Below are 20,331 nucleotides of genomic sequence, written 5' to 3'. Positions count from 1 at the left end.
CAAACACAACACACTGGGACATGTGTTCTCCTACAGAAGGCCTGAATGGAAGGACCTCCTCGATGAAGGAGATATACTACACCTACACCAACCAATATGTCAGCCATTAGTCATGTGTGGCCCTTGAGTCTTTGACACATGGCTACTGCAACATCAAGGAACAGCCTTTAAATCTTACTTGACTATTAATTAATTTGAATTTAAAAAGCCGTGTGCAACTAGAGGGTGCTCTAATGGATAATGCAGACCCAGGGGGCAATCATTTGGAAGGCCGAGGGATCCAAACTCATCAGTGGCCCCATCCACAAAGAAAGTGCAGTGTAGTAGAGGAGATGACACCCAACTCTGCAGAGACCCTTGAATTCTGCCCTTCACAGAGGGGTCAGACATCATCTCAGGGTAGCTGTGACCAAAGGAAACCCTTTCAACAACAAAATGAAGCATGTCCTCAAGTATAAAAGCCTTTGGGTGAGCTGTTGCATGACAAGGTCATTGTGGCAAAGGAAGCACATTTGGAAAAGGGTAGAGATGGCAGCACCTCCTAGCTTGGTGCAAAGGTCTCCCTTCTGTGGCTCACAAGCTTGGAGCCTCCAGCATGAGCCATAACAATGTGGAGAACTGACGGTTGTTCCTCAAGCAGAAAACGGCTCATTAAGCTCTTTATAAAATCACACTGCTCCAATGTTATCTGTAGGTTCATGAAATAAAACAGAGATGGCGCTCATGCTGTGTGTTGTGGTTGGGATCTTAAATGTCCCTCAGAGGGCAGTGTGTGGAAGGCTTGGTGCCCCGCTCCTGGTACTCCTGAAGAGGAAGGGTCCTTCAGGAAGTGGGGTCTAGTTGGAGGAAGGGCCACACAGGTACGTGGGGATCCTGGCACCTTTCTCTCTCTCTGTATCCTGGCCACTGTGGAGTGAACAGCTTTGTTCCGCCACATTCCCTCCACCCTGTTATTGTGCCTTGCCATAGGCCCAAAGCAACAGCGCCAAACAATCACACACTGAAACTTCTGAAACTGTGAGCCAAAATAAATCTTTCCTCCTTTAAGCTGATTTTCTCAGGTATTTTATTATAGTGGTAAAAAGCTGACTAATGACTGGATCTGCCATGCTTCCTACCTACAATTTATTAAGCATCCACCACGTGGTAGGTAGTATATTAGGGGCCCTAAGAGTTCTCATTTTGTCTATACAATACACTGCAAATTAGATAATATCTTCTTATTTTATGGGAGGAAATTCAAGACTCATATAAATTCAAGAAGTTAAACAATTAACTTTAACAAGTAGGGCAAAGCTAGGACTTAAACTTGGACCTTGAGTTTCTTTTTAAAAAGGGTGTACTGTGTTCTACACATATACACACTCTGTTTCAAATACCATTTATTTTATGTTTCTTCAAATCCCAACAAAGGCTCCAATGAATCTCCTTGTATATATTTCAAATATATATATTTTTGGTACATAAGATGCATAACTCAGAAAGTACATAAATACTAAGAGCAGCATTTGATGAATTATCACAAAGTCAACTTTACCATTAACCACCAATCAATTCAAGAAAAACAAGAGTACCAGCCCCTCAAAAGACCCCTGTGACACCTTCTAGTTACTTACCCCACATACTATCCCTAAAGAGCTGAGATTGATCCAGGGCCTACCACACTGTGCAAATTCATTAAGATGAAGCAAAGGACAGAAGTCATGAATTAGGCAGGTAATTTAGACCAAAACTTAAAACAAGATTTGGCCACAACACAGCAAGACCACCATTATTTATCTACCTTAATTAGACATTAATATTTTATTGATGCTGGGCACTGTGGCGCATGCCTGTAATCCCATTGGCTTGAGAGACTGAAGCAGGAGGATCACGAGTTCAAAGCCAGCCTCAGCAACTCAGCAAGACCTAAAGCAAATTAGTGAGACCCTATCTCTAATAAAATACCAAAAGGGGTTGGGAATGTGGCTCAGTGGTTAAGTGCCCTGGGTTCAATTCCCGATATCAAAAAAAAATAAAAAAAAAAAAACACAACCCCCCCAAAAAAGAAAAAAGAAAAATCACTATTTTATTGAATATAAAGATTTAGGGAGTAGTATCAAAGAACTGGGGTGCAAAAGGTGTTAACGATTACTCTTAGAGACTGTCTTGAGGTCTGGGGGACTGAAAGAAGATAAGAAACTATTAGGTTTCCATTTACATAGGCCAGTGATTCCCAGCTCCAATAAAGGGGCTCCTTTCAGCTCTGTAAGTGTACAATGATAAAATTAAGAGGAAACATCATTTACTATACTCCCATAACATTAGGCCCTTAGTGAGCTCGAGATGTGGCTCGGTGGTAAAGTGCTTGCCTGGCATGCAAGGTTCAATACCCAACACCACAAAAACAAACAAGAACATTAGGCTCCTTACGGATATTAGTGCATTTAAGTATCTGCAACAACTCAGTACTACCCCATTCCCATCTTACAGATGAGAAAAAAAGGAGGTTCAGGAAAGTGAACATTTATAACCATCTCCAGGTCACTTTGTTAATAAGAAGGCTCGAAGGAAACCCGCATCTGTGCCTCTATGAAGCCTATGCTCTTTGTGTTACAGTCTCTGTCACCCTGGAGGGGTTTTCTGAGGAGGTATACCAGCCAACTGATTTCTCAGAAGAGTGGCCTCCAGGCAGGTTAGTTGGTACTGCAATAATGATACCAAGATGTGTGTCAGAGCTGGAATGTATTTTATGTTTCCAAGCCTCTCCTTCCTACAGTACTGTAGCCTACTGTTTCCTATTGGCCTTACTTTGGTGTGTTTCTTCTTATTCACTAACCCTTTTGTTTCTAAGTTGACAAAGTCACTAGATCAAAGCTAAAACATTTAGTTTCATGGGTTATTTGGCATCCACTGACCAACAATAAGATTGCTGGCATATCTATAAAAATTTGAACTCACACCTGCTCTGATATTCACATCCTCCCCTGGTCAATGCTGATTTCAAATGTGCACAGATGCTATGAAGAAGGAAAAGATTCCCACATGTTTAACTGAGGCCACCATCACAGACTGATCCAACCACACATTTTAAATCTCTCCCATATCCTTTGTGACAGAAAACCACTATCACTCTTAAGTTCTTAAATGCATAAAAAAATCCATGGCAACTAACCTTTTTTTTTCCTAATAAGAAGGAATTTTTTTTTTCTTCCTAATGCTGGGAAAACAGTATAATAAGAAACTCTGTGAACAATACTTATGATTCGTGCTTACCTTGACCAGAATTATATATTGCTTTCACAGATTTCTTCACTTTCTGCAAGGCTGTTCTATCTTGGTCTAGAGCCTAAAAAAGAAAAATATGAAAAAAAAAAAAGTGTTAGAAATTTGGTACATAAAAGAAAAAAAAATTCATTCAAAACTATGAGCATCAAAGCAGCAACAAACTGATATGACCCAATTCCTTCTCTTTTGAGTTTCTACCTGGAGAGGGAGGAAGGTGAGCACAAGATGATTGCACAGTACCCAGGAACAGAACACATCTTAGTAATGGAAATTCCAGCCAGAAAAAAAAAAAAAAACCAAAACATTTGGAAGAGTGTAATAAGTAGGAATGACCTTCTCGTAAGTGCTTTTAAATCTGAGGATTCTAGTGTTAAAATAATTAAGTATGACATATGGCAGTTATATTTTAAAAATCTGTCTACTAAGAAAACACAGTATGGAAATGCCACCATGATGCTAGTGATGCTCTTAAAGGATTCAAGGATGATGTAACAACACATGTGCCACAGTCTACTTGTATTCTAAGTGGGATGTCGCAGGTTAACTCCGGTGCTGGCTATATGATTATGGATGGTTGGTTAAAATTTAGCAAACTATACACTTAGGATATGAACTCTTTTCTATAATACTAACTTCAGGTCCTTTCTGCTTTCCCAGGGTCTGTGGTTCACAGGCTGGGAACCCCTAGACGGGGTGTCAAGTTTTGGAAGGCAGAAGCAAAGAGCAGAACAATATGCTCAAGTAGACGCACAGTTTAAAACATTACGTGCACACGGACATCCATCATAGTACTTATGCCTCAGAACTTCAGATGACAGAATGGAAGCCCACAGAGGGGTAAGCCTTCCCTGAGGGTCATGGAGAGTTGAAAGGGACAATGCAATGGCAGCAGGCACCTGTTGTTCCCTTTCTTCTTTCCTGCCTTTCTAAACATAGTTCAATCGTGGTTCATGAGCCATTTCCTTTCAGCTCTCCAGACACCAGTAACCGGTCAGGTGGGAACCTGACCCCTGCTGGGCTCTAAGTCCTTCTCAGGATTTCTGGGCTTGAGAACAAGGATCCAATGCCCAGTCTCTTTTTGGTAAGGTTAGCCTGGGACCACCAGTGGTTGTGTTTCTAGATGTGTAAAGAATCTGGCCAGATGCAACGTTAACAGTAACAAAGCAACAGAGATGAGGTAGAGAAAGTCCTGGCTGCATCTGAGTTGCAGCTAACCTTACGGCAGTTTGAGTATATGAGATAAATTCTTTTTGTTATAGTCAGTTGAGGTTGGGATCCTGTCACTTGCAACCACAAGTCCTAAATAATGCAAGAAGAAAAATTTACTGAGCACTGACTGCAGGTCAGGCAGAATACTTGTTACATAACATACATATGCTTTCAATTATCTTCTTGCAATGAATCTTTAAAAAACAACTCTGTGAAGTATCAGCTCCATTTTTGGATAAAAAACTGTGATGGGCCTTTATTAAATATTTGTAGGAATGGAGGGAGGGAAATTTAACTCATTTGCCCAAGGTCAGAGCCAGAAACTGTCGTAGTCACATTTCACTTTAATGTCTCTCAAATCCAAAGGTGCTTGCTTTCCCTACTGGAATGCTCGTCCATGATAATGCCATCATGCCTGTCACGTTATATCTCTGCAATTTTTTTTTTTTTTTTGCCACAGTCATGGCCCACTAGTCCTTCTATTTAATTAATATTTTTCTTTAAATCTAAGTAAACCTTTTTATTTAAACTTAAATAACTGCATCATAAACAGCTACAATTAACGGGAAACCAGGATCACTTTCATTAATAGAAGACACCCTGGAGACTGGCAGGCCCTACACAAAACGTTCATCTGCTTGGTATCTCAAGTCATTTGACACGAGCAAACTGCATACCACATGTAAGGAGTCAGTTTCAGGGAAAAAAGACTTTGAGTTAAAGATTTAAGATTTGTACTTTAGAGAAAGGGGAAGGCTAACTAATATTTAATTAATACTTAGTGTGAAGCAGAAATCATATTGAGAGATTCACATAGATTATCTCAATTCTGTGTTAAATCCTAGGAAATAAGTACTATTGTTATATCCATTTAACAGATGAGAAAAAAGAGACATGGAAAGGTTAACTTGTCCTGGGTGGCAGAGCTAGAATCTGAACCAAGGACTTAACAACAGAGCCTGGTCTGATCACATGGGAGGGGGTATTCACCAGTTCTTAGAACAGAATTCCGAGTTAAGAAATAAGACATTTAGGTTTCTAAGAAAGCACAAAGAAAAGAATGCAGATAAGCACTCCTTTACAAGATTGAATCCAACAGGTTTGTCCTTGGTGGCTATTTTTTGTGGCAAAAATGTTAATAAAAATAGCCATCATTTTTTCTAATAAACACATTACCATCATCTTCTTTCCTGAAGAAACCCCTGGTTTTTAGAGAGGTGAAAGAGCTTGCTCAGTGCCCCATGACAGAAACAGCCTGTGCCTTCTCAGCACGACAGCTCGGCGCACTGGAGAAGCACTTCCCCATTTCCCCTGCACCTTGCTCGCTTCTCAAGAAAGGAGAAAAGATCTGCTCCTGGATGAAAACCACCTGTCAGTTCGGCCCTGGGAGTAATGACCATATTACGACGGGCCTACTCAAAGAGAAATGAGTGTGTGGGCTCTGAGGCCTGGGCCTTTTCAGAGTTAACCACCCTCCAGGAGCAAAAGTATGCGGAAGATTCCAGCAGTAACGTTTTATGAGACCCTACATCTACTTTCCCTTTTTGGAGACCTGGGGTGGGGTGGGAGGGAGACTGTCTCAGAATTTAAGTTGAATAAGACTTATGTTTTCCCAACTCATCCATGAGCTGACAGGATGTAACGTTCACATACTGATTTTTAGAGGTAATTGACAGCATTTCCTCTTGACAGCTGCAGTCAAGTTAAGTCTGGGTGACACTTCTTTTTTTGAGCTCTAGTGTTTGGCCACTGGGCAAAAAGAAGCCAAGTACAGTGCACTTTTAAGAGCCTTTTTTTTTTTTTTTTTTTAAGAGAGCTGGAGGATGCTGTCCTTGCTTCAAACAAGGTTCCCTCCAGCAATAACATGTCTAAATGTGCTGGAAAGTTCTACTCCCGCAGATGCTGAACTGTAATGACATCCTATGAAATGTCATATACATAAAATTAGACAAGGGCTTAGAGAAAATTGCAGATAATATTGGCTTATAAATTCTCTCTTCCAAACCATTAAAAGTATGATAAAATATGTGCCTGCAATTCTAAGGGTGTTTCTGAAGTTTACCATCTCAAAAGGGTAGGGGGTGGGAAGAGGATGAAATAATAACTAAAAGCATACAGGAGACTATGCTCATCTTAAGTAACAGAAAATAGCATTTGATCTGTTAAAATTGGGCAGTACTGCACTTCACATTCTCTACATAACCACAGAGGAGGATGCTCATCTAGGAGAGCCTTTCTGACCTTGGCATGGAGGCCATCTACTTTTATTTCACACACAGCCTTAAGTTTCGGTACATGAATTCTAGACACAGAGAAGACAATGCGGAGAAAACAGCGCGTGAGAACAGGTAGCCAGAGGGAGTCAGAAACAGCATGCAAACTGGACACCAGAAAGAAAAATTCCTTGAGTCTGAGGTCACTTAAGGCAGGACTTAGGACCTTTTCTACCTCTCCAGGCCAAGTGGTATCTCTTGGTTACAGTTCAGTGCAACAACAGCTGTTCTCAGTTACTACACAGACCCAGCCTCCCCAGCTCCTGGCTTGGCAACTGCCCAGGCTCATTCCTCTGCCTGGAACACCTTCCTCAGGCTCTTCAGTGACTGGTTCCTTCCTATTACACAGGCCTCAGATTAAAAGCCCCTCCAGAGAGCCTTCTGTGGATACTAAAGCCATGAACCCTTGGGCCACCCAAGGGCTCCTTTCAAATACACTTCATGCTGTTTTCCAGAGTACTACCATACCCTGAAATTATCCTGTTCACGACTGGTGTATTTTTATGGTATTTAACAACCTCCACTAGAAGACTGAAAGTTCTATGCAGGCAGGGACCTGTGTAAACTCAAAGCAAAAATGACTTTATACATGAACAAATGAACTCAGTAGCACAGTTCCACAAAATGTGAGGTTCTGCAATATTAAGAATTGCCTTAAAAATGGCTGAACAGAATGAAGCTTTGAGTTCAGAAAACATGGGCCTCTGTAATTCTTCTCGGAAGTTTATGTACACATTATATGTCTATGTCAAACGTGCATGAGATATGACCACAAGTGCTAAGAGTAATGGTGTAACAAGACAGACAGACCTTACTTAAAATAGTTATTCTGGCAATGTCTTTAAAAACATTTTACTGAAATATAATACACTTACATTGAATGAGCAATGGTAATACTACTGCCATTATTCATAGGTTTTTATTTTAGATTTATTTTCAATTATACTCAATAGGAAAAGTTGCTCTTATTTTGGGTAGATTTGGTTTCAAAAATAAACACAAGTCTTTAGAGCTCAATCTTATGAATATATTCACAGAGCCAGAAAACAGTGCATGACAGTAAGACAATAGCACAGAATTTCCTAGAGATTGTGGAGGTAGACAGAAATCACAGCTGCCTTCCAGGGACACTCTAAGCATTTACATGTGCCTATAGAAGTGGCTAGCATAAGCCTCGTACGGGCAGGTGCTGCAAAACATCTCTGAAAGAAGTACTCCTATACCAAAGTGAAGTCTTTAATGAAAGGAATTTTCACTCATTTTTATTGCTTTTAGCTGTATTCAGAGAGGTCATTTCAAAAATACTTCTTTTCCCTGGTGGTACTGGAATTGCACTCAGGGTCTTGCACATGCTAAGTCTACTTTCTACTGCTAGGCTACAACTTCAAATACCAAATTCATTTTAAAAGATATATTTGACCTATATTCAACACAAAACAAATGTTTTCCTTATATTATTCTTTTAGTAGGGAAGATCACCACCCTGGCCTAGTTTGGGTTCAGACTTTCATTACTTCAACCTTCTACTTGTTGGGCGCTCATGCTACCCCATGAGGAGAAGGCAGGCCTGAGGAGCGAGGTGCTTGGGCTGCAGGAGGAATGTCTCATTACACTCACAGGACATCCCTGAGGACGAAACAACAACCCAGCTCTCATGCAGTCTGAGTCAACTCAGTCATTACTCCCCCACTGTAAGGCCCGTATGCTGGGATGTGGACACTTGTAATCACAACATGAAAGGATCCAGTGTGATCCTCAGGAGAGCTGCAGCAGAGGCTGGAGGAAGAAGAGGCAATGCACACTGCTTCCTACCTCAGGTGGGAGTGGCGAGCAGGTGGGCCAAGCAAGAATTTGTTCTGAGGATCTTCACACTTGGGTTTTTGCACCATTCATTCATGTACTCAGCCAGTAAGAAAGCCGGGCACCTCAACAGGCACCACCAGCAAGGTGTGAAAACCGACCAATGCACTCGCCTCTAGTTAAGCAGCTATACGCCCCCTTCACATCCCTCTTGCCACAGCAAAGCACACACACACACACACACACACACACACAAAAAAAAAAAAAAAAAAAAAAAAAAAAAACTTTTGACATTAAATGGGGTGCCTGGTACTACTTTGGATACAGTTGATGATGTAAGTTATCCATAAAATATTATTCCTATGCCAGCCTAGGGCTTTATTCACACTTCTCATATCATTTCATTTTTATTTTAGACGTTTAGGTACCTATGTCTCTTCTGCTACTTAATCAATTTAAAATTATTTAAGGAAAATATCAGGTTAGTACCCATTTTTCTTTCTTTCTTCACATGAAAAATGCTTTGTAAGAATACTGACTTGAATAAAAGAATCTCTCTCTTTCTCTCTCTCTCTCTCTCTCTCACGTAACGAAGGATGACTTAACTCAGTGCCTTTAAGTAATACCCAGGCTAGTCCTCCCTACTGCCTTCAAGGCCCACATGACCCAGCCCTCTCCTGACTTCTGCCCCCACTCTCCCCAGTACCCGGGATGTCCCAGCAGTCTTTCTGACCCACCAAGCTATCTCATCTCAGAGCTTCCGCAATTGTTGATCTCTCTCCTAAACCCCTTTCTTCAAAACTCTCTTCCCCCAAATCTTGAGGGGCGTGATCTGTACCTCTTCTCTCTGCATTCAGCTCAAAGTCCTCGCCTTGAAAGGCCTCCCTGACCACCCTATTCCCAGGCAATCCTGCTGACCACCTCTTTTACATCCTCTAGAGCACTGAGATTCTCTGAAATCATCCCAATGATTCATGCTCCTCTGTTTAATAAATTAATTTTAAAGGTGTGATAATCAATGATCTAGCTGGAGGGCTGAATCAAGGGTGTGTCCTCTAATAACCTTTGACACAGGCTAAAGTATCTAACACGTAGCATGGCATCAGACTTACTGTGGCACTCAATCAAGGTGAAGGAGTCAAAGAGCAAATAAGTGCACAATGCAAGGACAAACACTTCTCTTGTGCCTGTGACATCTGAGGACCTAAGGGAGGTTCCAGGAGAACAGTGGCCTGAGCACATTCTGTAGGCAATGTGCCTCCTCCCACCTGGTCCTGTTCTAGTGAAGAGAGGGTCCCAGAACCTCCTAACTACCTGAAAGTGAAGCAGCACCTTTTCCTGGAGGCTGTGACAACATCCAAAAGGACCGTGAGGGCATAGTGAAACCTGCCAAAGGCAGATCTATCCCTTGGCCTGAGGAGATATAGGCAGGGGCCACAAATGCAATTAAAAAGCAACCAGTCCGAAAAACGCTTCTCATCATTTCTATCAACTAGAATTACCTTTCTATGCATTCACATAGCAAACTCTACTTAGCGTGGCTACGGGTTAGGAGATAAAGATACAGAGGTGAACAAAATGAGGCCTATAGGTGCGGAATACCTTTGGAAAAGCAGAGCGAGTTCCACGGGTCTAGGGGTGAGAAAAGGAAGGGGAAAGGGAGAGGGAAGGGCTCCGTCCTGCGGTGCCTGCTGCCTGAGAGGTACCGCTCTTGGTGATCTGGGGCTTGACCCCTGCAGTCAGGGTGATGATGTTCATGGCCACCGACAAACACAGAGGAAGCAGGCACAGGAGACAACTGGAGGCAGAAGGAAGTGGAGCAGAAACAGGGAGCTGGAAGCACAGCCTGCTACAGCCGAGTGAGAACTGCAGCCCGAGTGCAGCCATGCCAGCAGTTACAGAGGGGTCGGCCAGGAAGCGGCGGCCACCAGGCCTGCAGGCGGAGGAAGAGCAGTGGGGCAACAGCAGCTCATGGGAAAGGAAGAGGTAAAGATGTTATCATTTGTTAGTTTCAAGATCAGTAAGAGTTGAATGAGGCTGCTGCCCAAGGGGAAATGATCCACATAAAATAAAGTTTGATTTGCATAATGCCACCCAAAAATGGAAAGTTGACACATCACATAGAAATAAAGGTTTTAGGTTATTCATCTGCGTTGTTGTGGACATGAAAAAGTGTCCCGGAGATTCAGATCTCCTGCACCCCACAGACTTTACGAGAGGCATTGCACGTGCCCACAGACGGCAGGGTCTGTAGGTGCTGAACTTCTAAGGGCCTGAGCCCCACTTGACAGGTTATTCTACGGTTCAGACCTTCAATAAAGATTCAGTGCAACACTTGGAGCGATACCTCGTGAATGATTCTAAGAATCTATTCCCTGTAAACAAACACCACAAAACTGTTAACTCTCTAAGGCAAAAAGATTCTGTATAAAACTAACTCACAAAAGTCTACAAAAGATGCAAACTTTCAGAGGCACAGTGGGAAGGCAGGACTGTGCTGGGCCCAGAGCAGGGTCCCATTCACTCATTCAAGTGAATCTGCTTCTGTATGAAGGGACATAGCCAGAAGGCCATATGCTGCTTTATTTCTCATGTGCCATATTTTAAAACCTTAGTGTTTATTCTAACCAAGTGAAAAATAACCATCATAACTGAGGCAAACAGAGCAACACTTTTTTTTTTTTTTTTGGCTTGGGTGATGTATGAGAAATATTCTTTTTCTAATCTCTCCAGAGCTCACTGTGACTATAATGGCCCCCAAGCCTCATCCTGTCTTTCAAGTCAGTCACAGCTACGATGCACCCATGATGAAATTAGTCTGTTTTTCCTAGTGAAGGCCTAGGGCCTGGATAAACAACATCCCCCTCCATGCACTACCCTGAGTTCAAAGGAAGCCTCAGGAAGCTCTACACTGAACTGAGAAAACTGCACGGGGATGAAGGGCCCGACTTCTTCCCTCCCTGGCCTCCCCTTCCACAGATGAGAAAAGTAGCCCAGAGAGGAGCAAGGGGCAGGCCTGGGTCAGCTGTCACAGCCAACATTCTTCTCACTAAACCACCCTGCCGTTTGTACCAACGGCAGATGCCAGTAATGCAGCAGAGAAAGTGGAAGGACAGATCCCTGTCAAAGCTAGGCTTGGTGGCACAGGCCTGCAATCCCAGAGATTTGGGAGGTTGAGGCAGGATGATTGCAAGTTGGAGGCCCACCTGGTCAACTTGGTAAGCGCCTGTCTCAAAATAACAAATACTAAGGGCTGGTGGTGTAGCTCAGTGGTAGAGCAAACCTGGGTTTCACCCCAGTATTACCAAAACAAACAAGAACACCAGATGCTCATCAAGACCCTTAAAGCCAAATCTCTAGATTTGGCTTTAATCACAAGAACCCCTGGGGGCCCATACCATCTACATATATGACCAGCAGGGCTGCCCAGTGAGATCATCAGTGTTCTAACAATCAACAATCACTTGTTAACCGGTCCAGCCTTTGCCTCTTCGAAGACGCAGAGCCTAGTTGTGGAATGAGGCTCCATCCACAGCAGAGTAGGAAGGAGTCACCCTGCAGCTCGATGGGCTGTGCCACCTGAGCAGTCGGGCCCGCGTGGCCGTCAGCCACCTCACACAGACCACTGCTCCATACTGTGCTCCAGAGTGAGTGGTTCAGAACCTCAGCAGGGTTTGCCACGGAGCTTCCTGCAGCCTTTCTGGTTCTCACCACTTGCACTAGAGTTGATTGCTGGACACAAAAAATAGGTTGAACGTTGAAAACCAGCCACAACAGTACCTGGAGATGAGGCGGCTTACAGAAGCTTCTGGGTGCCCTTCAAAATATCAGTGGCTTACAGAAGAACACCACTGAGAATGGCTGGTAGGAAAATTCTTTGAAAAAAATTGGTGGGCTTACCTTTGAGATAAGCAAAATAACAGAGGCTTGTTTGTAAAGGAGGAATAGCTTCTCTAACTGGCATTTCTAGTGGCCCAGACAGGGCACTCAAATGCTCAAGAAGGCTGGGGGCATGGACGGTAACATCCGGAGTTCAGGCTCCTCCCAGGAGGGTCTGCGCCTGAAGACCCCGGGGCCCATCCACGTGGGGATACCTGCTGAGGACTAGACAGTCCGCTTCCTCAAGTCCTCAAGGTGGGGAGCGGTAAAGGAGCGAGTGACCACATTTCTAAAAAGAGATAGGCTTAGTGTTAAGAGGCACCGAGATCAGGCAGCTGAAGCAAGTGACCATGCTGAGGACAGAGAGCTGCAAACCAGAGGCTGTGGGAGGAAAAGGCCTCGGCAAGGCATCTGGATTTTAACCTGACGGCACGGGTTTGTCAAGGATGGAGTCAGTGGGGTTATAGAAGAACAAGGTGATTAGTTTTGTCCTCAGAAAAACGACTCTGTTGTGGCTGTTGTGTTGAGAATAGAGGAAGAACAAGAGGAAGATTAAGGGGAAGAAGAGCAACGAGCCAGGTTATTACTTAATACACCCCTCGGAAGTATTTCTGCTGTGGTTCGATCTACTTCCTCAGCAACCAAAGCCTCTTCCAAACCTTCTCATCCCTGCTGCTCCTCCAGCAGCACTTTAGTGGATGCTCAAGACGCTCACCTGGAGCCACAGTCACATTCCCCCTGTATCGCCCTCTGTGCCCGACAGACGGAATGCTGCCCAGTCCCCCTGTAGCACTTCTTTAACCACTCCAGCAACGCCTGCCTTACTGTACAACAGGTCCTGCAACAACCACCCAGGGGTCCCCTCCTCCATCCCCTGACCATCCCTCTTCTATACCAAAGCCGGGTGTTTCTAAAATATAAACCTGACCATATCAATTCCCCAGCTTGAAAGCCCAGGACAGTGAAGTGGAAACCCTACGGTGGCTCTCAGAGCCCTTTTCCAGCTCACCTCAAACTACACGCAGACCCTCTGCCACTCTGGATCTCACTTTGTGTTTAAGGGAACAACAAACAAATGGCGTCCAAACACACTGCACCCTTTTTGGATTCTGTGACTCTGGAGACAGGAGATACATTTCTCTTCTTTCTGAATAATACTTCTTCCTCAGTACCATGTTATTAGCAATCTTACAAACCAATGCTCAACCTTTACAAGGGGGTTTTATTTGGCACTTTCTTTCAAATGTCCCCATCCCCCCCCCCCACTAAGAAATGATCTCTCCACTCCCTAGTGCCAGGAGAGCACTAACTAGGTTACAATGACTTGTCCTTACATTTCTCTCTCCAACAAACAGCAGCTATGTGTAAAGGGGAGACCTGAGGTTTACATTCGTGCACAGAGAGAACCGGCTCCAGGATCGGCAATGGCAGGCACCTAAATCCGATTGCCCCTCAGATCTCTTTGATTCTCTGCTTCCTGATCTGGAAATTTATAAGGTTAGTCCAATCTGCATTCTCTTCTGGCTTTGATTTTCTGAAAATCAAATATTTTCAAGTCCTGCGAATGTTATCCTTCTGTTTTAAATCAAAGAAATTTTAATGTTAAAAAGTGACATGATTAGCATCGAAGCCCTGGGGAAGGGTTTTACATAAGATTTACATGCGATTCAAAGAATAAACAGAGCTTTAATCTCGGACACTAATTCATTTCTGTGTCCTGTTTTTGCACCTGTTATTCTAAGAAATTTTCTGGAAGGTCCACCTTGAATTTCACATACTTTATTAATCTAATAAAACTGGCCTTACTAAGACCTTTTTATAGCTATAGATACTGAGTCTGAAATTAGGGGTGTAAGGTCCCCAAAAAAACTTAGTAAACAACACAACCAATGCTTTAACTCTTGCGTGTTTAACTCCAAAGCCTGCTCCTTCTGCCATGTTGCAATTACCTCTCCAATTAATAACACGCCTTACTTCCCTTGCTATCACACCCCAGTATGCCGCCATAGAACTTCCCAAAGCTGGCTCATCTGCCTCTCCAGCTTCTGGGACAGCAGTCAGAAGGGAACAGAGCTACAAGCTGTGTGGCTTCTCCTGATTAGGAGTTCAGACCCATCATTTTTTCACCAAGAAGCCTCTGAGCTGCTTATGTGGTCGACATTGAGTAATGTCTTTTACAGATACACAGAACTAATTTGGCACAGGAGACCAAGAAACTCCATCCACACATTTGCATGAAGATGATCGCTAAAAATGAAGAACTGTTTCTCTGGGGGGTGGGGTAGAAATGATGGTATTAAAAACCAAGCAAATGGATTGAAGCAGCAGCTTCCATACTGTGATCTGGAAAACAGAGATGCTGGAGGTATTCAGGGAAAAGAGTTTGGAAAACACTACATCCAACCTGTTTCCCTGCTGGAGATACTCAAGGCTCAGAAGAACATCAGAGAATGGGGTGCTTTTCAGAAACATGTTGGAGGTGGAGATGCAGCTTTGCTCAGTGGTAGAGTGCTTGCTTAACACACACAAGGCCCTAGAATCAATCCCCAGGACCACCCAAAAACAAAACATGCTTATATCTATAATCCAGCAATTTCCAATAAAACAAAGTTAGAATACCTTTTGTTTTTATTTTTGCATACCCAGGGAACAATATTTGTTGGAACATCACTGTAGAAAACTCAGATTAAAAAAAGAAAAAAAAAAGATCTAACAAAGTTAGGTCTCAAAAACTATACTAAAAGCCAGGAATAGTGGCACAGGCCTGCCTGTAATCCCAGTGACTTGGGAGGCTGAGGCAGGGGAATTGCAAGGTTGAGGCCAGTCTCAGCAACTTAGTGAGACCCTAAACAACTTAGCGAGCCGCTGTCTCAAAATAAAAAATAAACTTATAATGGACTGGGGATGGAGCTCAGTGATAAAGGGCCTGAGTTTAATCACCAATGCAAAACAAAAATCAAAAAACAAGAAAACCCTGCAAAAAACCACCAAACTATACTAGATACAACTAGAGAAGTCTTGAGATTTCTGAGGTCAACAACAGATAATATCAGGAAAAAGATAAAGTGTGAGTGCAATCAACTCTTATAGAACAAATAAAACCAAGATAAGAGAACTAAAAGGCAAAAATGAAGGCAACAAAAATTATGGAAGATGTAGACACCTCTAATACGTAATTACTGCTTGGAATTCTGCTGCTGCTATAGATACTCAGTAGAGGAATAATACATTAATACAAGAAACTGAAAATAGCAAACAAATGCAAATAATTTCAATAACCCTAATAACTGGAAAATTCTAAGTAAAATAATAACAAAAATGCCTTTTTACATTTATAAAGCAGAATAAGGAAAATGACAAAACAATATAGAATATTCAGAAAAATGGGCCAGAATTCATACAGAGGTCAAATGAACTGTATTTTAAGTTATGAACTTTGCTTACATTTGACATAGAAATCCTACTGCAAATTCCTAACACTTCTTGGTAACAGAGAAAGAGAGAAAAATGATTTATTGCATGTCCTATATGTTGTTAGCAGTGTTTTACATGAAAATCAGAAATAAACTAATCCAGTTATGGTTTGGATGGGAGGTGTCCCTCACAAGCTAACGTGTGAGACAATGCAAGAACATTCAGAGATTTATGAGAGCCATAACCCAAACAGTGAATTAATCCCCTGATGGAATTAACTGAATGGTAACTGAAGGCAGGCAGGGTGTGGCTGGAGGACGTGGGCATTGCAGGGCATGGCTTTAGGGGTCTATTTTGTATCTGGTGAGTGTAGTCTCTCTCTACTTCCTGATTATCATGGCTTGAGTCTCTTTCCTCCACCACACTCTTCCACCATGATGTTCTGCTCTGAGGAATGGAGTCGGCTATCTACGGACTGAGACCTCTGAAACAAGAGTTCCCCCTTTGATTGTTCTTGTCAGGTCTATTAGTCATAGTGGCAAAGAAGCTGACTAAAATATCCAGCAACAGTGAAATGGTTAAATATAACACAAACATAAGAGAGCCGACTTCAAAATTATGTATACGACAATTAGAATTAAAGACATAGCTGAGCATGGTGGTGCACACCTGTAATTCTAGCTACTTGAGAGGCTGAGGCAGGAGCATTGCAAATTTGAGGTCAGCCTCAGCAACTAAGCCAGACTCAGTCTTAAAACAAAAAATGGGTGGGGATGTAGCTCAGCAGTAAATGGGTCCTTGGTCCAATCCCCAGCACAGGGGAAAAATCTACTGAACATCTACTATGTGGTACATGCACACCTTATGAAACACAATCATTCAGAATATATATTACATGTATTATGACAGTGTGAATTATCTAGAAATGAAAAATTTATAAGTATAGATGTTTCAAAGCTGTTACTATGCTGTGATTAGAAAAAAAAAAAACTTCCTTTTAAAAAACAAAGTTAACTTGGTACCTAAAATTTTGAAGGCTTTGAAGTGTCTTATAATTCACACAATGCCTACTTTTCCCTCAGCAATTTCAAAAGATCCAATGAGATATTTTAACTTTCATAGACAGTAGGGAAGAAATAGTACATACCCTCAGTAATTTCTGTGCCGCCTTGCAAATTGTACATTTAAAAAATTAGTAGAATATTGTGTTTCAAGAGCTCCTGTCTGGGGCCAAGAAGAAAACTGTAATCACAGCAATTACCTTGTGAACCTCTAATTTCTGTTGTAGTTCTAAAGTTCGAGTAGTACACCCACCCACGAACACCATGGCTCTTTCATCTAGAAGCACTTTCAGCTCCATTCTTGGGAAAATAATAATTATAGGTACAGCAAGGTATTTAAAGACAAAAAAGAAAAAAAGTCACGAAAACACCATTTTCAAGTTACAATACCCCAAGAGTTCCTTGGAAAATTAAAATCTAGACTGGAAAGAGGTCCCTGAGTCAGATCTTTCTAGGAACATAAGAACTTATCAGGAGCCCAGGCAGAAGAGAACAGGAGTTTTTGCTGGTGTGCTGGTGGACACACTGGAAACCCCCGAGCTAGCTGGACATTCAGCTTCTTCCTGCTGGTTCTATGGTCCTACAATGACCTAAGTCTGGGTCTTGACCTGATGACTCAAAACATGTGGCTGATGGTTCATACTCAAGTAAGCTTAGTCACACCATTTTACGTAAGATGAGAATCAGAACTGCCAGAGAGAGGCTGGGAGCTCACTATGGAGCTGCGGAGCACAGAATCTGGAGCCAGACTGCCTGGGTCAAACTCCAGTGCCACAACTTAGTAACTTACATGACCTGGGCTCAGTTACACAACCCAGCTGTGCCTCAGTTTCTTCATTTGTGAAGCAGGGATATTTACAGCAACCAATCTGAGTTATATGGATTAAGTGAAGAAATCCATTTAAATAAAATGGTTCCAACAGTACTTAGATCAGAGCAAGCCCTCAACAAATGTTAGCTAGACTTTGCAAGTGCAGACTTCTTTTTTTCAAGCTTTCCAAGAGGTGAATAGCTAGCAAGAACAATTTTTATATGGACATGCAGTTATCAGAACATAAAGAAAAGGGAGATACAGGTATAAAATGTTCCATTCTGACTAGCTCTTTAGATTTAGTGATCTTCCTAGAATGCACACAAGGTGTGGGTCCACTGCAGTGCAGGGAGAAGATGTCATGACTTCTGTTTGTAGTCTTTATGTTACAAACAGTATTAGCACAGAGAATGTGTGTGTGAGAGAGAGAAGATGGAATGCATGCTCAAAAGGGTTCCAAATGACACACAGCACAAAAGTTTGAAAATCAATGTTCTGTTAACAAATATGAAATTTTACTTTAATTTTCCTTTTGGTGCAGATTGAACCTGGAGCCTTGCACCTGCTAGGAAGCTGCTATACCACTGTCCTATAATCCCAGTCCCGTAAGTTTTACTTTTCTTCAATATTTATTGTTACACATTTCAGAGAAAATCCTGAAGATAAAACATCTGGTTCCATATATGCAGAATAATTCAAAGAATAGTTTCTGACTGTCCTCCAGCTCAGTGCACTATGAAGGTGGACTAAGACTTTGGCAAAACAGCCCAGAATCTGTCTGCAGGCCAAGCAGACAAGAGCACTGTTCAGTGTTTAAAAGGATGCCAACAGTTTTTCTTAACAGTAGCAACCAGTCTACTAACCTTAAATTTAGAAAACGGGTGACATAAATGGCATTAACATTATTCAAATGTAAAACGATAGTTTATATTTTCTTGTCACCTTTAAAAAAAAAAATCACTTCTGATTTTCCCAGCTGCCCAAATATTACCACCATCTTTGCTTTCCAAGGAAATTAAGGCTCTCTAGAAAGGTGAAGCAATTTTTTTTTAAAGCCCACAAGGGTAATAAATGTTGTCTTGACATTTATCTCCTGAATCAAAATTTAATTTGTTAAAACTGATTTCGTTCACAGGTATCCTACAATCTTACAGATAATACAATACTAAAAGGAAACAAAAACAATTTGGGACTGGGATAAGCTAGTGGTAGAGCACTTGCCTAGCATACTTTAGGCCCTGGAGTGGATCCTTTTGTTGATTTATGTTTGTTCATGTACAGGTCCTTTATGTAATTAATCAAAGTTTTACATGCAGTCTGTACTCTGCCCTTTTCACTTAATATCAGGCTGCAAATCATCCTGCACATTTTATTCTATATGAGCACACATCAGCCTCTGCACAGCATTACATCATTCTGATCTGCTTCTTACACATGCTTGTTGTTGAAAATCAGCTTAGCAGGCAGTTTTTCTGCTTTTATAACTAAAAGCATTTATTATGAAAACCTGATTTTCAGAATGGATGTCAAGTAACAAAAAAAGTTGCTTTTAATAAAGATGCTTTCAATTTGCATATATGTGCTTTTAAACATGATTATAAAGTAGTAATAGCTACCGAAATTTTTTTTAGTGTATTAATAATTCATGATGTTCCTAAGTCCTAATACTGACAAAAAGTCTTAAGTAAATGTCACAAAGATCTAACTAATTCTCCTGCAAATTACATTTCAGTGCAATTTAGGATAATGGCTAACTCCAAGTATAGGATCTTAAAAGGGTTCAATGGCTGATGTGGACTGCCCCTGCCCTAAGCCAGCCAGCTAGCCAGACATACATACACCAGTTCTTAACATGCACCCCTTCAAATAAAACTCCCTGAGGATGGCCAATTCAGACAGAACACCTGAGCAGAAGGAAATGTCCCCAGACCTCAGGAATACAAGAGAACAGGGAATGAGGTATCTGCCCACAAACACTCACAAACATTATTAATACCCACTGAGTGTTGTCTCCATAAAGGTAAATCTTCGTGGTTTCAAGTTTTTTTTTTTTTTTTTAACAAATCCAATCTCTGAAATTATACTCTGGTTCTTCAAGATGCACCTGAGCACTTGGGAGAGGTTTTCTTCCCAAGATTCTAGGTTTTCTGTACAAGTTATTTAGTAAAGGGCAGGGTTCCTCTCCAGGCCCCTGGCTCATGAAATCAGGTTCCTGGTATCCTAAACTAACTTGAAAGGGGTGTGCACTGACAGACCACGTGGAAAACTTCCACCCTAACTCTACAAATCCATGCATTTAATAAATATCCTGGGAGTACTCTATCCCAGAGCTGAGGAATGCAGAGAGATCCCTGGCCTCAGTGACAGTCGCCCTAACCACATTAGGTAGCTGGACACAAAATGCTCTTATACACGAATGCTTCTTCACAGCATGACACTTGGGGAGATCCAGGAGGGCCCAGTGCAGTAGCCACAATGTGCACATTTGGGAAAGATTCTTCCCCTCTACTGAGCTATTCTGGTACCACCTAGAACAATGTCAAGTGACATGTCCCAGGGATCCTCCAAATCACTCCACCTCTTGTACGTGAGCAAACAGCCTCCAACTGTCCAATGA

At 42.1% G+C, this 20,331-nt stretch overlaps 1 protein-coding gene across 6 annotated transcripts in view; it reads right to left on the bottom strand.

The window, feature by feature from the left end:
• Window positions 1-20,331, bottom strand: part of Asap1 (ArfGAP with SH3 domain, ankyrin repeat and PH domain 1) — a 330,593-nt gene that overhangs the window by 142,763 nt on the left and 167,499 nt on the right. For all 6 annotated transcript variants that reach the window (XR_013423781.1, XM_078016709.1, XM_078016707.1 and 3 more), the window contains one exon: window positions 3,256-3,328. Coding sequence is in view for 5 of the 6 variants with exons in the window: in XM_078016709.1 (XP_077872835.1) it covers window positions 3,256-3,328 (73 nt within the window). In the remaining variant the exon portion in view is untranslated. The remainder of the gene's footprint in view (window positions 1-3,255; window positions 3,329-20,331) is intronic.

Source organism: Ictidomys tridecemlineatus, chromosome 7 (assembly GCF_052094955.1).
Source record: "Ictidomys tridecemlineatus isolate mIctTri1 chromosome 7, mIctTri1.hap1, whole genome shotgun sequence".
NCBI lineage: Eukaryota > Metazoa > Chordata > Mammalia > Rodentia > Sciuridae > Ictidomys > Ictidomys tridecemlineatus.
The sequence above is the reverse complement of the archived record's forward strand: the minus strand, read 5'-3'. Positions and strand labels throughout refer to the sequence as shown.